This window comes from Phasianus colchicus, chromosome 1 (genome assembly GCF_987193195.1).
Source record: "Phasianus colchicus chromosome 1, bPhaCol1.hap1.1, whole genome shotgun sequence".
NCBI classification, from domain to species: domain Eukaryota; kingdom Metazoa; phylum Chordata; class Aves; order Galliformes; family Phasianidae; genus Phasianus; species Phasianus colchicus.
The window spans coordinates 194293694-194312079 of NC_143436.1; the positions used below are offsets into that span (position 1 = coordinate 194293694).

Genomic DNA, 18386 nt, shown 5'->3' on the forward strand with positions numbered 1-18386 from the left:
CAGTTGGACTTGATGATCTTGAAGGTCTCTACCAATCTGAGCAATTCTGTGATTCAGTGAGATCTGCTTCTGCTGTAGCTGAAGAAGCTTTTTAATTTGGGATGTTGTGGTATTATTGTAGGTAAGCTCTTTTAGTGAGAAATCTGTATTTCCTGATTCAGGATTGGTTGCCACAATAATAAACCCCTATTACTTCAGCATTTAATAGAACACTGCTTGTGACAGGAAACCTTGTGTGTTTAAGTCTGAAAACTTATGTGCTTTTTTTTTTTTTTTTTTTTAAGCAGCATTTTGGTTACTGAATTTTCATGTGGGATTCAACAAATTCAGAACTTTTTAGCTTTGCAGCAATAGAAGCATAGACAGTGCATTAAGAACTTTGCTTAGTGTGAGTTCCTGTGACTGTATGGGAATGTAGCATTTTCTCTGCTACCCTTACAATTTATAAAGTTACTCTATCTAACCTGATGGTGATCCAAGGTATTTGAATTAATACTATTAAGCTGTGAAGAAAGAAACAAGATGCATTAGAGAGGATCAGACTGTATGCAAGTCTGTCTGGGATCTCCCTCTGCTGGAGGTCACGTTCATCCTTCATTTTCATTCTATTTTGTTGCTTTCTTTTTATTTAATAGAACTTTTTACACCTGCCATGACTTCTGCAGTGATATTGAATCAAATCCATTGCAAGATTTATGACCTTCAATTTAATAGTTTCAGTACAATGTCAGCTGTTTTGCTTTAGTTTGGAGCTTGGAAGCATCCTGAATGAATTCAGAGTCCCTAACTGTTCCTAGGGTTTTTAATCACAGTTTTCCTTGCTACAGTGTTGCTCATTTATGTTAGGTGACAGTGTTTAGTAGGGCAGGTTTTGCTGTTCCTCTGGCTGTGAAAATGCACTGGTGATGCTGCTTTTGGGTCCATGTTTCAAGGAGTGGTTGAAACTGGCCAGTGCTGAAAAATTGCTTGAAATTGGCTGAGAGAATGGGAGGCAGAGTGTTCATACGAACTGTATTTTCCTAAGCAATCAAAATATAAGTGGCTGTGAAGTTTAAGAAGGTCACTGAAGTCAAGGTTTTCTTTGAGATACAGCCAAGATCGAGAAACAGCTGAATTACAATAACAGTTGAGAAATGCAAGCAACTAATTTTATGGAAAGCAGGAAAAACAGTGATGAAAACTTTATGGTTTTAAATAACACACAATGTTTGATTGCATTATTGTTTCTTTCTTTTGTTGTTCTCGTTTTCCCCCCATAGCTTCAGCTTCATGAGAGAGGATTGAAACTGCAGCAGGCCATTTATGGTCAGGTAAAACCTCATCTTTGTTTCTATTTAATTGTATTGGTTTGCATACTTTTCAGGATTCTGGAACATTGTGCTTCGAGAGGTGGATGTCTCTGAACAGAGGGAGGGCATTTTATATGCATGTTTATATGCATGTATGCGTCCTTTACAGTGCCATATGGCAATAAATAAAAATGAGCTTTACAACTTCAAGTGCACTGATGTGTATGCTGTGACTGAAATTGATTGTTTACTGGGGGGAGATAAGCATAGGAAGAGCAAGGCATTGCATAATTCTTACTGTCATCTTCCAATCTCAGTGCTAAATCCTTGTAATTTGGAGGGTATTACATGATACATGAGAGGGAATGGCCACAAGTTGTGCCAGGGGAGGTTCAGGTTGGGTATTAGGAGAAATCTTTTCTCTGAAAGAGTAATCAGGCACTGGCACAGGCTGCCCAGAGAGGTGTTGGAGTCACTGTCCCTGGAGGTGTTTAAGAGCTGTGCAGATGTGGCACTGAGGAATGTGGTCAGTGGGCATGGTGGGGTTGGACTTGGTGATCTTGAAGGTCTTTTCCAACCTTAATGATTCTATGATTCTGTGGCTGTTACAGAATCATGGAGTGGTGTAGGTTGGAAGAAAACTTAAGAGAGCATCATCTCATTGCATCCCCTGTCATGGACCAGAACATCTTTTGCTAATCAGGTTGCTCAAAGCCTCATCCAACCTGGCCTTGAACATTGCCCAGGGATGAGGCATCCCCATCTTCTTTGGGCCAGTGCCTCACCACCCTCACAGTAAAGAATTTCTTATATCTAATCTAAATCTCTGCTCTTTTAGTTTAAATCCATCACCCTTTGTCCTGGCAAAAAGGTTGCAGAGCTGCAGGTTGTATTAGATTACTCTTAGGAAATGTTCATGCTTTGTGTTTCCAGCAGAGCACAGGCAGTTTTGGAGCTATACCTCAAGTGATTAACAGTCTTCATTAGGACTACTCTACTTGATCAAACTTGGAAATACTTGTTAGTAGAAGGGAAGATTTAATTTTTCCTTATTTATAATTTGAACTTATTATAATCTGAACTGATTTATGGTAAGGATCATAAATCAGTGGAAAGTGATTATATTGGCTGCAAATCTTCTTTCAGGCTTGCAAGCTGTTGGCAGATGATTATGAACAAGTGCGCAGTGCTGCAGTTCAGCTAATTTGGGTCCTCAGTCAACTGTATCCTGAAAGGTATGTGCTGTACACAGAGTGACTCCAAATGGTGCCACAGCAATATCCTAATCCTGGGTATTTTGTGCCAAAAAGTCTCAGGAGAAGCAGTTAGAAGAATGATGTGTACCAGCTGCTGACACTTGATGAGAATGCATTGGTTCGATTGAAGTTTTTGTTCTTGATGTTTACTGTATGTTGATAGAAATTCAGCATAGCTCTTAGTTCTGTGCCATGCTGGATGAAGCCAGCCAACTGACTGACTTTTCTCTCTGCTAGTATTGTCCCCATTCCTTCTTCTAATGAAGAGATTCGGTTGGTTGATGATGCATTTGGAAAAATTTGTCACATGGTTAGTGATGGTTCCTGGGTTGTGCGAGTACAAGCTGCTAAATTATTGGTAAGTCTCACCCTTCTCTGAGAGGTTCATGTTACACTACTTACTATTTGAAAAGGAATGGGGAGGAATTTAGAAACTGCTCAAATAAATTTATGTCAGAACTGTAAGCAGGAGAAAAGCTGAGTATGGGGTTGGCTTTGTTTCTCTCGGCTGAACTCTGCAATGATTCCCTACTTGAGATTGGAGAGTTGATATCCAGTAAAAACAAGTACTTGGAATAACTGCCCCCCAGCATGTTTAAGCAACTGAACCCAGGAAAGGCTGTATTAGATTCAGTGAGAAAATAAGCTGCTCTGATAATCCTCAGCAAGCTCTGATATAAAGTTTCAGTCTTGAGTGCCATGTAAAGGACAAGTATTATCAGGCCCTGCGTTGGGATATATCCAGAAATCGTGTGGTGATATTTAATATAATCCTCTTACTTCCTTTTAATGTATTTCTATCTTCGTTTAGGGTTCTATGCAACAAGTGAGCTCCCATTTCTTAGAGCAGACCCTTGACAAGAAGCTCATGTCAGATCTGCGGGTAGGTAAACTCTTAAAACTTGAGTTTGTTTTGACTGTGTGTAGAGTACTCAGACCACACAACAGGTGTGGAAATGCAGAGCCTGTTTGCTTAGCATATCCTTGCCTCAGGGCTGCTGAGAGTTAATTGATGATGACAGGTTTTCTTTTAGATTAAAGTCAGTGAAGCAATTGCCAGTTTTAGATTTCATTAACTGAGCCGTGTAATAAAGAGCTTGAGGCTATTCAGGTTTTGTGGATGAGAGGTAAATGTTTGTGTCCCTCTGACGGCCATTTGGCTCCAAGCTTTATTGTGTACAGAAAGTTGGCATCCTGGTTTTGGCAGCAAACTTACTGCAGCATCCTGCAAGAGCTGTCTAGTAGTCATAGACATCTTGGGAGCAATGAGTAGCTGGAGAATGGGACCCTTGAGCAAAAAGCTTTTCAGTAAAACTCCTTCCTGAAGCAACTTTCTGAAGGTATTACATTCAGTTTCTCTGGCCTACAAACAGTAAGGAAGCAAGAGCTTCCAGCTATGCCTATTTTCAAACCCAGAAAACCATTTACTATTCTGTTCAGTCACCTTTAATGTTTCCCATGGTTGTAACTGAGAAATGTATTTGGGCAGAGGAAGCGCACGGCACACGAGCGAGCCAAGGAGCTCTACAGCTCTGGGGAGTTCTCAAGTGGCAGAAAATGGGGAGATGATGCTCCCAAAGAAGAAATCGATACAGGTGCTGTAAACCTGATTGAATCAGGAGCTTGTGGAGCCTTTGTTCACGGTCTGGAAGATGAAATGTATGGTAAGTGTTAATGCTGTGACTAAATTGCTTGGGATGTGTGGAGGAGCTTTCTGTCTGTTTGGGGGTTAGGAGGTTAGAACCTTTGTGTTGGGAGGCACACCGGTGTCCTTCAAAATGTTTCAGAATCCAATGAATGCAAGTTTTCTTCTAAATTCCAATCCAAGTTTGTGCCTAGCCAACTAAGCCCATTTCTTCCTAGCTGGTGGTAGATTTTGGATTAAATAGTTGCTGCTTCTTGCCAGGTCTGGCTTCCCTAATGAAGTAATAGACAAGTTTCATCTCATAGGGGGCTACATAGGCCTAGCTCCTCTTGGTCTCTGCTGGCATGAATGTTCTTAGGCAGTTGGAATGTGTTATATTTAAAAATTAGTGACTGCATTCATGTGTTTTGAGATACATAGATTTCAGGTGAGGGCTTGTTTACCTCTTTTGTCATGTTATTGTAATTCTGTTTCTTGAATAGAAATGCCTACATTTTATCATCACATTTACCTGCTCTGTGGTGCTGTTGCTCCAGGGTCTCGTGGACTTGCTGTGATGGACGTGGAGGCCTTTGTCCCACTCATTCCAGCAGATTATATCTGGCCTGTTCTTTTAAACAGGAAATTATGAGTGTCAAATTGGAACATAAGCATTCTTCAGGGTCTGTGCATGGCTGTAGCACTAATTGTGCTGATGGCCTCAGGAACATCTGTGTTCAGCCTTTTCTAGCCCAACTTTCCTGTGTGTAGAGCAAAGGTTTGCAAAAGCTATCGAGAGCCATGAAAAGGTGCAGCTCTGAATGTCATTCCTGAATTCAATTTTAAACCTTGCTGGAAGGGTGGAAGTAAATAAGTTAGCGGAAAAATACTGTAACAAAAATATCTCTGTAAACTGTGGTGTAAAAGTTGATTTATTATTCTGTGACTCCTGCGAATTAAACCATGTTTTCCCAATAGCTGAACTCTCCCTGAAGCTCGAGCACACAGCCTTGGTTTTTTCTGACTGACAGTGTGGCTCAATCCATTGTCTGTGAAGCATTCTCCAGTTTGATTATTGGAGAATGTCAGTAAAATGGGCAAATGTGGAAAATAACCAGATCTCTGAAGAATGTATATGTGTCTCCACCGTGGTATTTTAAATACTGCTGAGCTGTATTCTTCCTTACCCACAACACTGCTTCGTTTCTTCAGTTCCATCCTATAACTTAAATCTAAATGAATGTGTCAGCTCATGAATGCAATATTGGCAAATGTTTTCTTGGGGGTTTTTTCTTCTCTAATGCCTGTAACACCACCGTGATCTTAATGAGCATGGAGACTCAGCGTTGTGACATGGGCTTTGTTCTGTGTAAGTGGAAGGCTCACTGTGTTTGCATTTCTCTGCTTAATCAGAATCATCAGGAATCAAAATGTTCTTTAAGAACAATAGGCCTAAACGTTACACGCAAGTTTAAATGAATGTTTTCAAGATGAGCTAATTTGAATGAAAAGAAGTATGTTTTAAACAATGTTTGCAAGACATCTAATTAATCTTCCCTTTTATGATCCCAGCGCATGAATGTTATGGAAGCTAGTGGGAATGGCTGCGGGGGGAAGAATCTTCATGCAACTCTCTTATATTTGAGTCTTCTTTCAATTCCTACTATGTTTTATAGCAGAAATATTCTCTGGGCACCTCCGTTTATTTTTACTTTTGCTTGAATTATGAGCCATTTTGATAATTAGGTGACACCTTTTTCCTTTCTTTTGAGGAATCTGAAGTAAGGAAGGAGGGAAAGCTCATTCTGTGTGCTGGTGACACACTGGTACTTTTGGGCTTTTCAGCAATTCACAGAATGCTACGTGGCTACTTAAAAATGCAGTGAATGCTCTTAGCAATTAAAATGTCTGGAAGAATGAAGAGAGCAGTTTAATTATCTAAATTAGCTGGCTTAAGGTACCACAGTTATGGCTGTGCTTGCAAAACGTGCCATGAAATGCATAATATTTATTAGCTGGATGTGGCTCTGGGCAGTCTGGTCTGGTAGTTGGCAGCCCTGCAGTAGCAGGGGGGGTTGAAACTAGATGATCATGGCGGTCCTTTTCAACCCAGGCCATTCTATGATTCTGTGAGCTCCTGCCCTTAGCCCAGTGCTCCAATACTACAGGGCCTGGCTGTTGGTGGCATGTCCTCTTAAACAGCACTAATGACTGATTTCCCCCTCTCCTAATAGAGGTGCGGATTGCTGCAGTGGAAGCCCTCTGCATGCTGGCTCAGTCCTCACCTTCTTTTGCGGAAAAATGCCTGGATTTTTTGGTGGACATGTTTAATGATGAAATTGAGGAGGTGAGGTTGCAGTCAATACACACCATGAGAAAAATTTCCAACAATATCACTCTGCGGGAGGACCAGCTGGATACTGTGTTAGCTGTTCTGGAGGTAAGGCCTTCCCAAAAGGGGAAAACATTACATTCTTGCTTTTTCTTTTTTTTTTTTAAATAAATGATATTCAGATTAAAGGCTCGCTGCCCTTGGTAACTGCTGGTGCATCACGTGGATTTTCTTCTGTCTCATTTTCTGATCCGTCTTTGTGACATTTCATGTTGAATACAACTTAATTTTCTTTGTTCTGTCACTTCAGTTATACCTTTTGTTCACCAAACAGAACCAGGACACAGGTCTGAGATCTCTCTCTACTCTTCCAGCCCTTGACTTCAAGCACACTCCTTAAAATAGTTTTGGCCTTTCCTGACCATCACTGTCTCAGCCAGTTCTCATCTGCACCTGGTAGACAAATCTCTGCTTCTTTGGGGCAGTCTCTCAGCCTTGGATGATACTGAACATGCATTCTGTGTGTCTCTTTACCCTCTATTTGCTTGACCCTATGCTACAATGACATCCTTCAGCTGTGCTCCAGGATAAAGCAAACTAAGGCCAGTTGGATGGGGCAGAGAAGTTAGAGCTTGATGATCCCTTCCAACTCAAGCCATTCTATAGTTCTATGATAATCTGCTTATCTGTCTGTAACAAGTGCTGTACAGTATGGCCTGAGCTTGAAAACACAGCAATGACTGTTAGGTGCCTCTGGTATTTGTGCATCTATTTCATATTTGTTTCACTTGGAGACCTCTGCATTAAGGTATAAACATGTAGACTAGTTACACTGGTGTTACTTTTTATGCTTTTGTTATGATTTGTCTTCTATATTACAGTAGCTGAAATATCACATCCTCATATTGTGCTTGGTTCAGGAAGGTGCTTTCTGTTTCAGCAGTAAAATCCAGCTTTTGACACCAAAATCAAAGTTCATGCTGTTCTTCAAAATCTTTTGTGTCTGAATTGTTAATGGTGATGGTAACTTTCGTTTTCATTCAACTGCTTTTCCTTTATCTGAATAACTCACAACTGCTCCTTGCTTTTTTCACCAAGCATTGCATTCTGCATGTCGTGGTGTTCTGGTTCTCACTTCTGTCAAGTTGTACACCTCTTTGGCCTTTGTAGTCTTCTGCTGTGCTCTCTCCATTCTGCCTTCCCAGCAGTCCATGCAACACACCTGGATTATTTCATTTCCACAGTCACTGCATCAGCCTTCAGAGTACGTAGTCTCATTCAGTGACAGCCTGCCTTGCAGCACCAAAATAAGGACCAGATGAGCATACCCACTGCATTTCCCTCCTTTGTTTGTGTATGTTGGCTGTCGTTGAAGAGCCTCTACAACAGGGCTGTTCTTTCTTTTTGTGGGAGACAGTAATGAATGTGCTGTTGATATTTAGCAAATTATACTTTTAAAAAAATCCTCTATTGAAATGCAGCTAGTACTTGTATCCTGTCAAATTCTCACATTCTATCCGCCAGTGCCACAAAAATGACAGCAAGGAAGTCTATTGTATTAATTTGGAACTGCAAGGTGGTATTTGGCAGGAGGCAAGTAATTAATTAAGCTGGAGTTCAGCCACACTGCTTCCAGAAATACAACTTGAAGACTGTATAAGCTTCTCTCTGCAATATCACTCTGGCCTAAAGTTCAATGTAGATGCAGTGTGACTTCAGAAATGATGCATTAGGGATCCCATATTGTCATATCAAAGCTGATGATGAGACTCGTAGCTTGTGTTATGCTTTTTTTTTTTATTCTACACCATAGAAACCAATAGTTGGGTCAAGTTCTTTCTAGTCTCTAAATGGTCACTGATGCCTCTACGATGGATTCAGCTAAGGAACAGGATCTGCTGCCTTTAAAATAAATATATACCCAGGCTTCTATCTCTCTGTGCATTCAGAGGTTCTGATTTGAGGGTTTTGGCTTTTATTTTTTAGGATTCTTCAAGAGACATTCGAGAAGCTCTTCACGAACTGTTGTGTTGCACCAACGTCTCAACTAAAGAAGGCATCCATCTTGCACTGGTGGAGCTGCTGAAAAACCTAACCAAGTATCCCACAGACAGAGAATCCATATGGAAGTGAGTGTGATCAGTGTCCTTGTGTGTTTGCTTGCTTTTCTGCTTTGCTATAAAATGGGCATTAATTCTATACGGACTGGAAGGAGCAACTCCTTGAGAGCAGCCCCGCAGAGAAGGACCTGGGGGTCCTGATGGATGAAAAACGGAATGTGAGCCAGCAGTGAGCCCTTGCAGCTCGGAAAGCAGATGGTATCCTGTGCTCCATCAGAAATGGGGTAGCCAGGAGGGACAGGGAGGTGATTGTCCCTCACTACTCTGCCCTTGTGAAGCCCCATCTGGAGTACTGTGTCCAGGTCTGGGGCCCCCAGTACAAAGAAGACAGGGAGCTGTTGGAGAGGGTCCAGAGGAGAACCACAAAGATGATCAGAAGGTTGGAGCAGCTCCCCTACAAAGACAGATGACAGGCTGAGGGAGCTGAGCTTGTTCAGCCTGGAGAAAAGAAAGCTGCGGGGTGACCTCATTGCAGCCTTTCAATATCTAAAGGGAGCCTACAAACAGGAGGGGAACCAACTCTTTGAAAGGGTAGATAACTGCAGGACAATGGGAAATGGTTTGAATTTGAGGGAGGGGAGATTGAGGTTGGATGTCGGGGGAAGTTCTTTACAGAGAGTGGTGAGGTGCTGGAACAGCTGCCCAGAGAGGCTGTGGATGCCCCATCCCTGGAGGCATTCAAGGCCAGATTGGATGGGGCCCTGGGCAGCCTGGGCTAGGATTAAATGTGGAGGTCTGTGGCCCTGTATGTGGCAGAGAGTTTGGAGCTTCATGATCATTGAGGTCCCTTCCAACCCTGACCATTCTGCAATTAACCAAACATTGAACTAGCTAAGGAGGTAACAGCACTAAGGTTATTCTGTTAGAATCATAGAATCACAAGGTTGGAAAGGACCTACAAGATCATCTCATCCAACCATCCTCCTATTACCATTGCTATCACAAGCCACTAAACCGTATCTCATAGCTCCTCATCCAGACAATTATTCTGTATTCTTATTATTCTGTAAATACTGGGAATAGCAGGTGTGTACATATATTGTACATGTTCCTGACTGACTTAGAGACACTGCACTGTTCTTGCTTGTCAGTACTGCTGGTGGTCATTCAGAACTGATGACCATGGAAGGAAAACCTTACTGAAAGCAAAGCATTCTCGGAGTTTCTAGAAAAGGTGCTTTCAACTTGTAGTAGGAAACATCATCTGTTCCACGTAACTAATGTTTTGTGCTCTGTGACATGGCAATATTCTCTAGCAGTTGCTTGTACTGATTGTGAAAAGCGGGCTGGCTAAGGCTATTGTGCTCTTAGAGGGATTCTTGTCTTCTGTGAGTGAAAATAATGAATGTTTTGGGGGTTTTTGGTTCTTTAATGGAGGCAATAAAGGAAGCAATGCTTCCACACACATGGTTTGAGATGGAATTCTTGGTTATTATTGGAAGCTCTTTTTTTTAGTCTTCTTTCTCTTCTAGTGTACTCTTACAGTGCTGTTGGAGTTTGGATTTTGGATCTTGTTTTGTTGGCCTTTTACCTCCTCACACTTCTAGCTTTTCTGAAGAAAAAAACATATGTGCTTGTTAGCGTTTAACTAGCAAGTTTTCCTTAGGTTGTGTACCTGCAGTGTTAACAATCTCTTGGGTAGCTTAAGTGAACAAATTTTATCCTGAAGAGGCAGTGTTGCCATGAGTTTGCACATAGACTTGAGCAGTAGGATTCTGGTGCCGACCAACACATCAAAGTTCTATTGTAATACAAAACAATAATGCTTTAACGTGTTGTATTTTGCAGTGCATGTGTATACTAAGAAATATTTTGATCCGTATTTTTACAGGTGTTTAAAGTTCCTGGGGAGCAGGCATCCCACTCTGGTGCTCCCACTTGTTCCAGAGCTGCTGAGCACACACCCGTTCTTTGACACTCCGGAACCAGACATGGATGATCCAGCTTGTATCCTTGTGAAGAAGGCAGCTGATCTGTTTCACAATCAAACATTTAGTGGTGTTTTCCCAGTGCTCGAATTCGTTAAGCTGTTTCAAACTAGCAGACAGTCCTGTAGCTACCCCTTTGCAACTTAGTTTTATTACTCAGCAAGAAATGGAATCACTGTTAGGAAGAAAGCTTGAGGGAACTGAGCTTGTTTAGCTTGGAGAAGAGAAGGCTCTGGGAGACCTCATTGTGGACTTCCAGTATTTGAAGGGAGCATATAAACAGGAGGGGGAACGGCTGTTTATGAGGGTGGATGGTGATAGGACAAGGGGGAATGGTTTTGAACTGAGACAGGAGGTTTAGGTTAGATATTAGGAGGAAGTTTTTCAGCCAGAGGGTGGTGAGGCACTGGAACAGGTTGCCCAAGGAGGAGGTTGTGGATGCCCCATCCCTGGATGCATTCAAGGCCAGGCTGGATGTGACTCTGGGCAGCCTGGTCTGGCGGTTGGTGACCCTGCACATAGCAGAGGAGTTGAAACTAGATGATCATTGTGGTTCTTTTCAACTAGGCCATTTTATTATCTGGAATCATCTTCATAAATACCAGAGTGGTATATAATTAGCTTTTTCATGCTGTGTGAATGATCTGGTTATCAAGCAATTTGTCAAGGTTGAGGCTTTGCAGATGAGTCCTTTGATGGGAAAATATTTGTCTAGCTTGCACTAATTTGGTAGATGCTGTAGCTTTTAAATAAGAGTAGTTTTCTGTTTTGTTTGCTTGTTGGTGAAACTTCTCCTACCCTCACTATTGTGTAGTGTATAGAACAGCACTTAGTATAGCAGTGGCTGAATTCCCATAATGCTATAAACTTAGCTTTCTGAAATAAGTCAATCCAAAATCCCTACATTAAATTCAGCACTTCTAGTGCTTTAGAGTGCAAACTGTTATTTTTGTACCGTTACTCTTAACAAGGGAAGATGCCTCAGAAATGTGAAATACCATTTTTCTATTGTTCATTCTCCTCACTTTCTTTCTGTGCAGCTGCAGAACACGCTGTTATTTATGGTGCATGCTGAGAGATGTTAGATGGGAACAGCTCGTTTGAACTGCCACGCTGCTCCTTGTTTTTCTCTCCATTTGGAGGCCATCAGCTAACAGATTAAATGAATACCTTGTGAGAATTGACAAGGGCTGGGATCGGGTGGAGAGAAAGTTTATCTTTATTCAGATAGCTGTGTCATACATTTGTCCTATGAGTTCGGGATTTAAGGAATTTGAAGGGTGAAAAGCTCTAGTTTACCTCAGTGCACCTTAAAATTATAGAATCGTTGAGGTTGGGAAAGATCTCTGAGGTCATCTTGTCCAACCATCAACCCATCCCCACCTTCCCCACTAACCGTTTCCCTTAGGGCCACATCTCTGCAGTTCTTGAATGCCTCAAGGGACAGAGACTCCACCACCTCCCTGCTCCAGTCCAAGGGCTGTTAGTTTAGAAATGTTCTGGAGGTAATTCACCGCCATGTTTTATGGAGAGGTGTTCTGGGAAGCCAGGCTGAGACTTGCTTGAGGCTTCCTTGCCAGAAACGACACAGAAGGTCTTCAGTGAATGAACTGGTAGTTAAAAATGTGGGGGTTTTGGATTAAAAGCGCTCAGCAAATTTTAATCAAATTAATTGAATAGCTTCAGTTGAAAACCCAAAAGGGATTTTGGGCAAAGGAGAGGAACTGGTTTGGCAAGTTGAAGTCTTTATGCTTGGTAGCCTACAGTTACAGAATATATTCAGGAGATGAGAAATTATGTTCACATCTCTGCTGTGCTTAGGAGTGCATCTGAACATCTTTCTTCTCTGTGCAGACAAGTGCCCTGACCTTGTCTACTTTGCATTAGAATCTTTTTATTCCTGCTAGAGATTTTATGTTTTGGGGCATGCTGTTGCAGTTGAGTGCCCCAGTCTTTGGACTTGTTGATTAAAGCTTTTGACTACCCTCTGTATTTCTCTGGCTCTCAGACCATGAAAAAGGAAAAAGGTTTTCCTATTCCAGAATCTTTGTCCTATGGTGTTTCTTCGGTTCATTGTAATTCTGCTGACCAGGCTGGACTGGGCTCTGAGCAACCTAATCGAGCTGTAGATGTCCCTGTTCACTGCAGGGGAGCTGAACTAGGTGACCTTCAAAGCTCCCTTCCAACTCAAGTGATTCTCTGATTCTATGATGCTTTTCAGAGTGCTAGCTTGGGAGGAATTGCAGCGATTTTTCAAAAACTCAGAGGGGAAATGCTTAATTTTAAGTGTTTGGGTGCCAAACTGGTAAGCACAGTGTGAGCCTTAGGGAAAGCTCCACCTATTGAGTTCTGCTTTATGATCCTTGGCTCCTATCCTGTGTGTTGCCTCTGAGCCATCCCCCATTGGCAGTAGCAGCACTTCTCCAATATGGCCCAGCCTGTAGTGTTTGCACTCTGTACTTCATCTGCATCTGCTCAGACAGCTGCCTCTTTGGGTTTTGCTCAGCATTCTCCAGCAGTAAAGAACTTACTAAAGAACCACCAGCAAAGAAAGGGTTGTTGAGTTATTGCTATTAGCTTGCCATCCCCGAAGAACTCTTTTGGTCGTTGTTTATTTTTCTTTGACAATCCATTTCAATAGACATTGCTGTTCTGGTTCTGATTTTCAATGCTGCTAAAAGTTGCCCAACAATGCCAGCGCTGTTTTCTGATCACACGTTCAGACATTATGCCTATCTTCGTGACAGCCTTTCTCATCTGGTCCCTCCACTAAGAGTAAGTTGAACAACCAAGGCTTGTGCTTTGTTGGGAGTGTTGTTGATTTCTTCCATGTCTGCCAATGTGTAATAATTTGATTCTGGATTTCTTTTTCCCCTCTGCACCAGTGAGTGAATATTGAAATGTATGTTAAGTAAGGAGAGCCAAATATTAGATTGTTACGACATGGATTTTGTAATATTTTGTTGAAGAAAAATGTTATTGCTTCGAGCAAGAATAGCACATGCTCTGCTAGTTAGAAAAGAATGATGGGAGGCAGGATTCCCAGGAGCTGTCATTGAATGGGGAAGGGGAGCTCAGCCTTTGTCGATATTACAACATCTAGCACGTTTAACAATTCACAGCATTGAACATATTACAAATCTAGCTGTGATGTCCCCATTCATTGCAAGGGAGTTGGACTAAATGGCCTTCAGAGTCCCTTCCAACTCTGAGGATTCTATGATTTGACTTTGATCTTACCAAAGCAGTTTATTAGTTGGAGTGGTCCGTTCCATGCTCCTTTGGAGCATGCTTTTCCTGCATGGAAGTACAGGTGGGACTGAAGGCAGTTGGAAGTCTTAGTGCAGTTCATAAACTTGATTGCATGTGGTCTTCCTCTGATTCCACTGTCTCGTAGTGAATAGGTGAGGAGGATGCTCAAAGGCACGTTGACGTTTAATCTGAAGATCTCTAGCAACAAGTGGATTTTAAATAGAGAGTATTAACCAACAAAGCCTTGGTATAAATGTTGAATCTGAGAAATAAAGTCGGAGATCTCAGTTGGTAGCTGTTAAATAACGCAGCAGTGTTTTGCAGTGCTATTACTGATGTTAGACTTGTCTCTTGTGTGCATGTTTGTCTATGCTTAGCTGCCAGGTAGGAAGCTGGTCTCCTCCCCCGTCTCTCCCAGCATTACACCACATGAGGACCCTTCCCAGCAGTTCTTGCACCAGAGCCTGGAGAGGGTGTACAACCTCCAGCACCTCGACCCGCAGGGCATCCAAGAGCTGCTGGAGTTCACCATTCGGTAAGGCTGCTCATCAGAGGAAGAGTTAGGATTTGCAGCTTCTCTGAAGTCAATTCTGAGGATCGGTGTCATTCTCAGTCCTGTCCCTGCACATCTCTTGTTTTGGTCAGATTATTTGTAATGTGTGCACACAGGGCTTTTTGTTTTGGATGGAGAAGAGGGTTTTCCCCCTTGGTCTCCCATTTTCCAGGTCCCGTGGCCTCTGATTCTGTGTGAGAGAAGCTGCTTCTGTTGCTCTGCTGGGTTCCTTTCATCAGTCCTACTTATAAAGGAGTTGGGTATTCAGAGATTTTCCTGAAATATACAATATTATTGCATGCTGCTGTTGCATACATGAGGGGCCTATTCTGCCTTTTCCATTCATCTCAGCTGATTTAGACAAACAAAACAGCATTGCAGAGGGACAAGAGTTTTTTGAAAGCCAGAAAAACAGTCTCAAATCTCTTATTTGGAACACAGAATTCCAAAAATGTTTTTTCCTTTTTCCTTACATTGCCACCTTTTTTATATGTGTAGCTGTAAACTGCTTTCACACCCACCTGCAGTAGAAATCCTAACCATGAAAACAGCATGCTTTATCCTCAGCTGCTTTAGAGCTACGGTGCACAGCCCAGAACATCATCTCAGCGCATCCAGTGCACCAAACACTTTCAAGAGGTTCTCTCCTAGCAGAGTAGAATCTGATAGGCATAGTGAAACTCTGGGCACCTGAAAGGCTGTGAGTGCCTTTGTTTCTTCACATCAATCCTGTCTGAGATGGCCATGTGCATAGCTATGTACTGCACAGGAGAGTGGTGCTTCAGAGCTGGTGTAAATTGTTATTGTTCCCTGTTAGCGTGTTGTGAGGTGTGGGACTTAAGCACCAAGGAGCCTGTCCACACACAGCAGCCCATTGAGCAAGTATCTGTTCCTCAGGTTTAAGCTTGTCTTAGGGTGGCAGCTATCGCAGAATCACAGAATGGCCAGGGTTGGAAGGGACCTCAAGGATCATGAAGGAGCTCCAACCTCCTGCCGCATGCAAGGCCACCAACCTCCACGTTTAATCTTAGCCCAGGCTGCCCAGGGCCCCATCCAACCTGGCCTGGAACGCCTCCAAGGATGGGGCATCTACAGCCTCTCTGGGCAGCTTTCCAGCACCTCACCACTCTCTGAGTAAAGAACTTCCCCCTGACATCCAACCTAAATCTTCCCTCCCTCAACTTCAAACCATTTCCCCTTGTCCTGCTGTTATCTCCCCTTTCCAGGAGTTGGTTCCCCTCCTGTTTATAGGCTCCCTTTAGGTACTGAAAGGCTGTATCTCAAATGTGCTCGATTGCTTGAGCCCACCATGTTCCATACAACTTTTCCTACCCAAAATGAGTAGTTGGATTTCCCAGCAGCGGAACACAAAAGGGTCATTAGCTGCTGTAGAAACCTAGAGGGTTTTTTTAAGTTAAATCTAGAACTGCTGTGCTGTTTGGTTCCCACAGGGCTGCAGAGCAATGTGGGTTGACAGACTTACTGCTTCCACTGCTGCGCTTGTGTCAGCCTCTAGGAAAAAAGGAGCTGCCAAGTCCCAGGGTGCAAGCTGTTTTGTAGTGCATGCTTTCCTACTTTTTCTGGTGCTCATACCACGGATAAGGAAAAACAAGATGTGGGAATGGCTGGCCTCAGCATTGCTGTTGCTGCATTCTGAGTGCGTTTAGATTAACCTACTTGCTGTCTCAACACTTTTTTTTTTCCTCTATTGTTTATTTCAGTGATCTTCAGAGGCTTGGAGAGCTGCAGTCAGAGCTGGCAGGGATGGCGGATTTCACTGCGACGTACCTACAGTGTCAACTGCTCCTCATCAAGGTCTGATTCAGCAGGCTGTCGTGTGCTGTGCTTCAGAACGTCTCCAGTCAGCTGCACACCTTCTGGTGGTAGTGCTGAGAGCTGATCCCTGGTGAAAGTGCAGATTTGATGAATTTCTGGGACACCTGCTTCACTTCTAGGGCAAAGAATTGATAAAGTAACTTCGTAAATGAATACACCATTGCATTTCTGTGCCAGTGCAGAATTTATTTTCTGACGGAGTCACAGCGTGTAGAACTGCTCTGCAACCTTTCATGTTAAGAGAGTGCTTTTCTCTCTGCTGGTGACCACCAAAATGCTTTTGGTAAAACTGCCCCTGAAAGTTTCTGCAGTGTGTTTTGCAGACAGCATTTTTGGCACTGGTGCTGGAGAGATTCTTTAGACTTGAGTGAGGGAAATATTAGCTATGCTTTATGGTGTTGAAACAACTGTCTATTTTGTATTAGCAGGTGAAGTGGTTATTTTGACATCGTGGCAAAGGCACAAACTCAGTTTTTGTTTTGCTTTCCTTCTTAAGCTATAAGCTGGCAATGTATTTATGTGAGTTTCCTAATACTCTTAAGGTGTTTGAATGTAACCTCCAGGTAGGTAAAGCAGGACCTCACAAATGAGTTTCCAGGAGGAATAAGGTAAAAGCTTTGTTGTGTAAAACCAAAAGTGATTTGAGTTTCTTAGCTAAATGTGTAACTGTCAGTTGGAATGTGTTACAGCAGCCCTCAAATCCTCAGAATACATTTATAACCCTGAGAAGGTATTTTAGAGAGGTGTTATAGGCTTTGAGTATCTTGATGCAGCAGGAGGTGTCAGTGCCCATCGCAGGAGCTTGAACTGGATGATCTTTAAATTCCCTTTCAACCTATTCTGGTCTGTGATTCTATGAAATCCAGAGCTTTTGTCAACACAGAATGTGCAGTCCATGCAGAGGGCTGTGTTTGGAAGTGGCTTTGTTGCCTTTCTCCAGGGCTTGACTGGACTGAGCCATCCTGCCTTAGCTAAGAGAATGTGAACATTTGTATTTCTGGCAAAGATGAGTATTCTGTTTGGGAGAAGTGGATAAACACTGCACCAAACATTCTTTGCTTGAGCTGCAGAGCAGTCAATAAATACATCAGTGATGTAGAACGAGTAATGTGGTTGAAATTAGAAGTGACTTTTAATACCACAGAGTTAGAAATTTCAGTATGACAGAGAGAACACCAATGCCAGAACAGTAGATTTCTTTCCAGTCGAGCTTTCTTAATCCTTTTTTAACATAAACCAAAGAGCAAGTAGGGTTTCTTTTGTACAAATACCAGCAGCTATGTTGCGCTCAGTAACTTCTGGGGGAGCAGGGAGTGGAAGCTGTCAACAGGGAGGCTGAGGAATACTGACTGTGTGAGTGTGTTTCTGAGAACAGATACTGTTTCCAGTATTCCAATTCCAGGGCTGCATTCTGAGGATGCCCTGCTCTTTAGTCTCAAGAAGGTGATAATGGGTTATAATTTCTCTGATCAATTACTACATTCTACTTATGGTTAACCTTAAATACTGAAGAATTTGCAGCTTAGCCAGTCTCTCATTCATAGTTTTGTTAACGTTATTCCCAACTGTGTGTAGGATTTCTTAATTTGTTTTTTTTATTTGGGTGTTTATATAGAAGTGTGTAGTTTGGAAGCTGTGGTTTCCCATACCATGTTTAAAAGCAAGAAGAAACCTTTGGCCTGCTCTCTCAGACAGCTTGTTGGCATATAACAGAGACAGGGCATGTCTGTTTATCTTGCACAGTGTTACAGTGCTCAGACTGAAATGATTGTTTATCATCCCTTTTTTTTTTTAATGGTTTTCTTCTGTAGGCCTTGCAGGAGAAGCTGTGGAATGTGGCAGCTCCTTTGTACCTGAAACAGAATGCGTTAGCATCTGCTGCAGCAAAACAGGTGAGGCTGAAGTACCTGAAGGCAAGTCCTTGGATTCCAGCCTCCATGGCCTTGCATTGCTAATGTGTTTCTGACTTTATGCTGTAGCCTGTCCAAGTAAATCTTAGTTCCCCAAAGTGAAGTAATTTCTTTCAGTTTCAAAAGATCAAATGAAGTGGCAATTGAGGGAGATTTAGGACTGCAGTAAAAAGGCAAACATCCCACGTATCTTCCAGAATAATAAGAAAGAAGATTGGAGAACAGTGGACTGTTGGCCTCTGGGGAACTCTATGGAGTGAGTCCTCTTAGAAGCCATTTGTGAGCA

At 42.5% G+C, this 18386-nt stretch overlaps 1 protein-coding gene across 2 annotated transcripts in view; it reads left to right on the forward strand.

Moving 5' to 3' along the window:
- The window catches only part of INTS4 (integrator complex subunit 4), a 33094-nt gene that overhangs the window by 6268 nt on the left and 8440 nt on the right, over positions 1-18386 (forward strand). For both annotated transcript variants that reach the window (XM_090134135.1, XM_090134134.1), the window contains exons 6-17: positions 1260-1310; positions 2436-2524; positions 2783-2903; positions 3357-3428; positions 4035-4209; positions 6404-6609; positions 8488-8630; positions 10453-10568; positions 13191-13324; positions 14179-14336; positions 16076-16169; positions 18002-18082. In XM_090134135.1, coding sequence (XP_089990261.1) covers positions 1260-1310; positions 2436-2524; positions 2783-2903; positions 3357-3428; positions 4035-4209; positions 6404-6609; positions 8488-8630; positions 10453-10568; positions 13191-13324; positions 14179-14336; positions 16076-16169; positions 18002-18082 — 1440 coding nt within the window. The remainder of the gene's footprint in view (positions 1-1259; positions 1311-2435; positions 2525-2782; positions 2904-3356; positions 3429-4034; positions 4210-6403; positions 6610-8487; positions 8631-10452; positions 10569-13190; positions 13325-14178; positions 14337-16075; positions 16170-18001; positions 18083-18386) is intronic.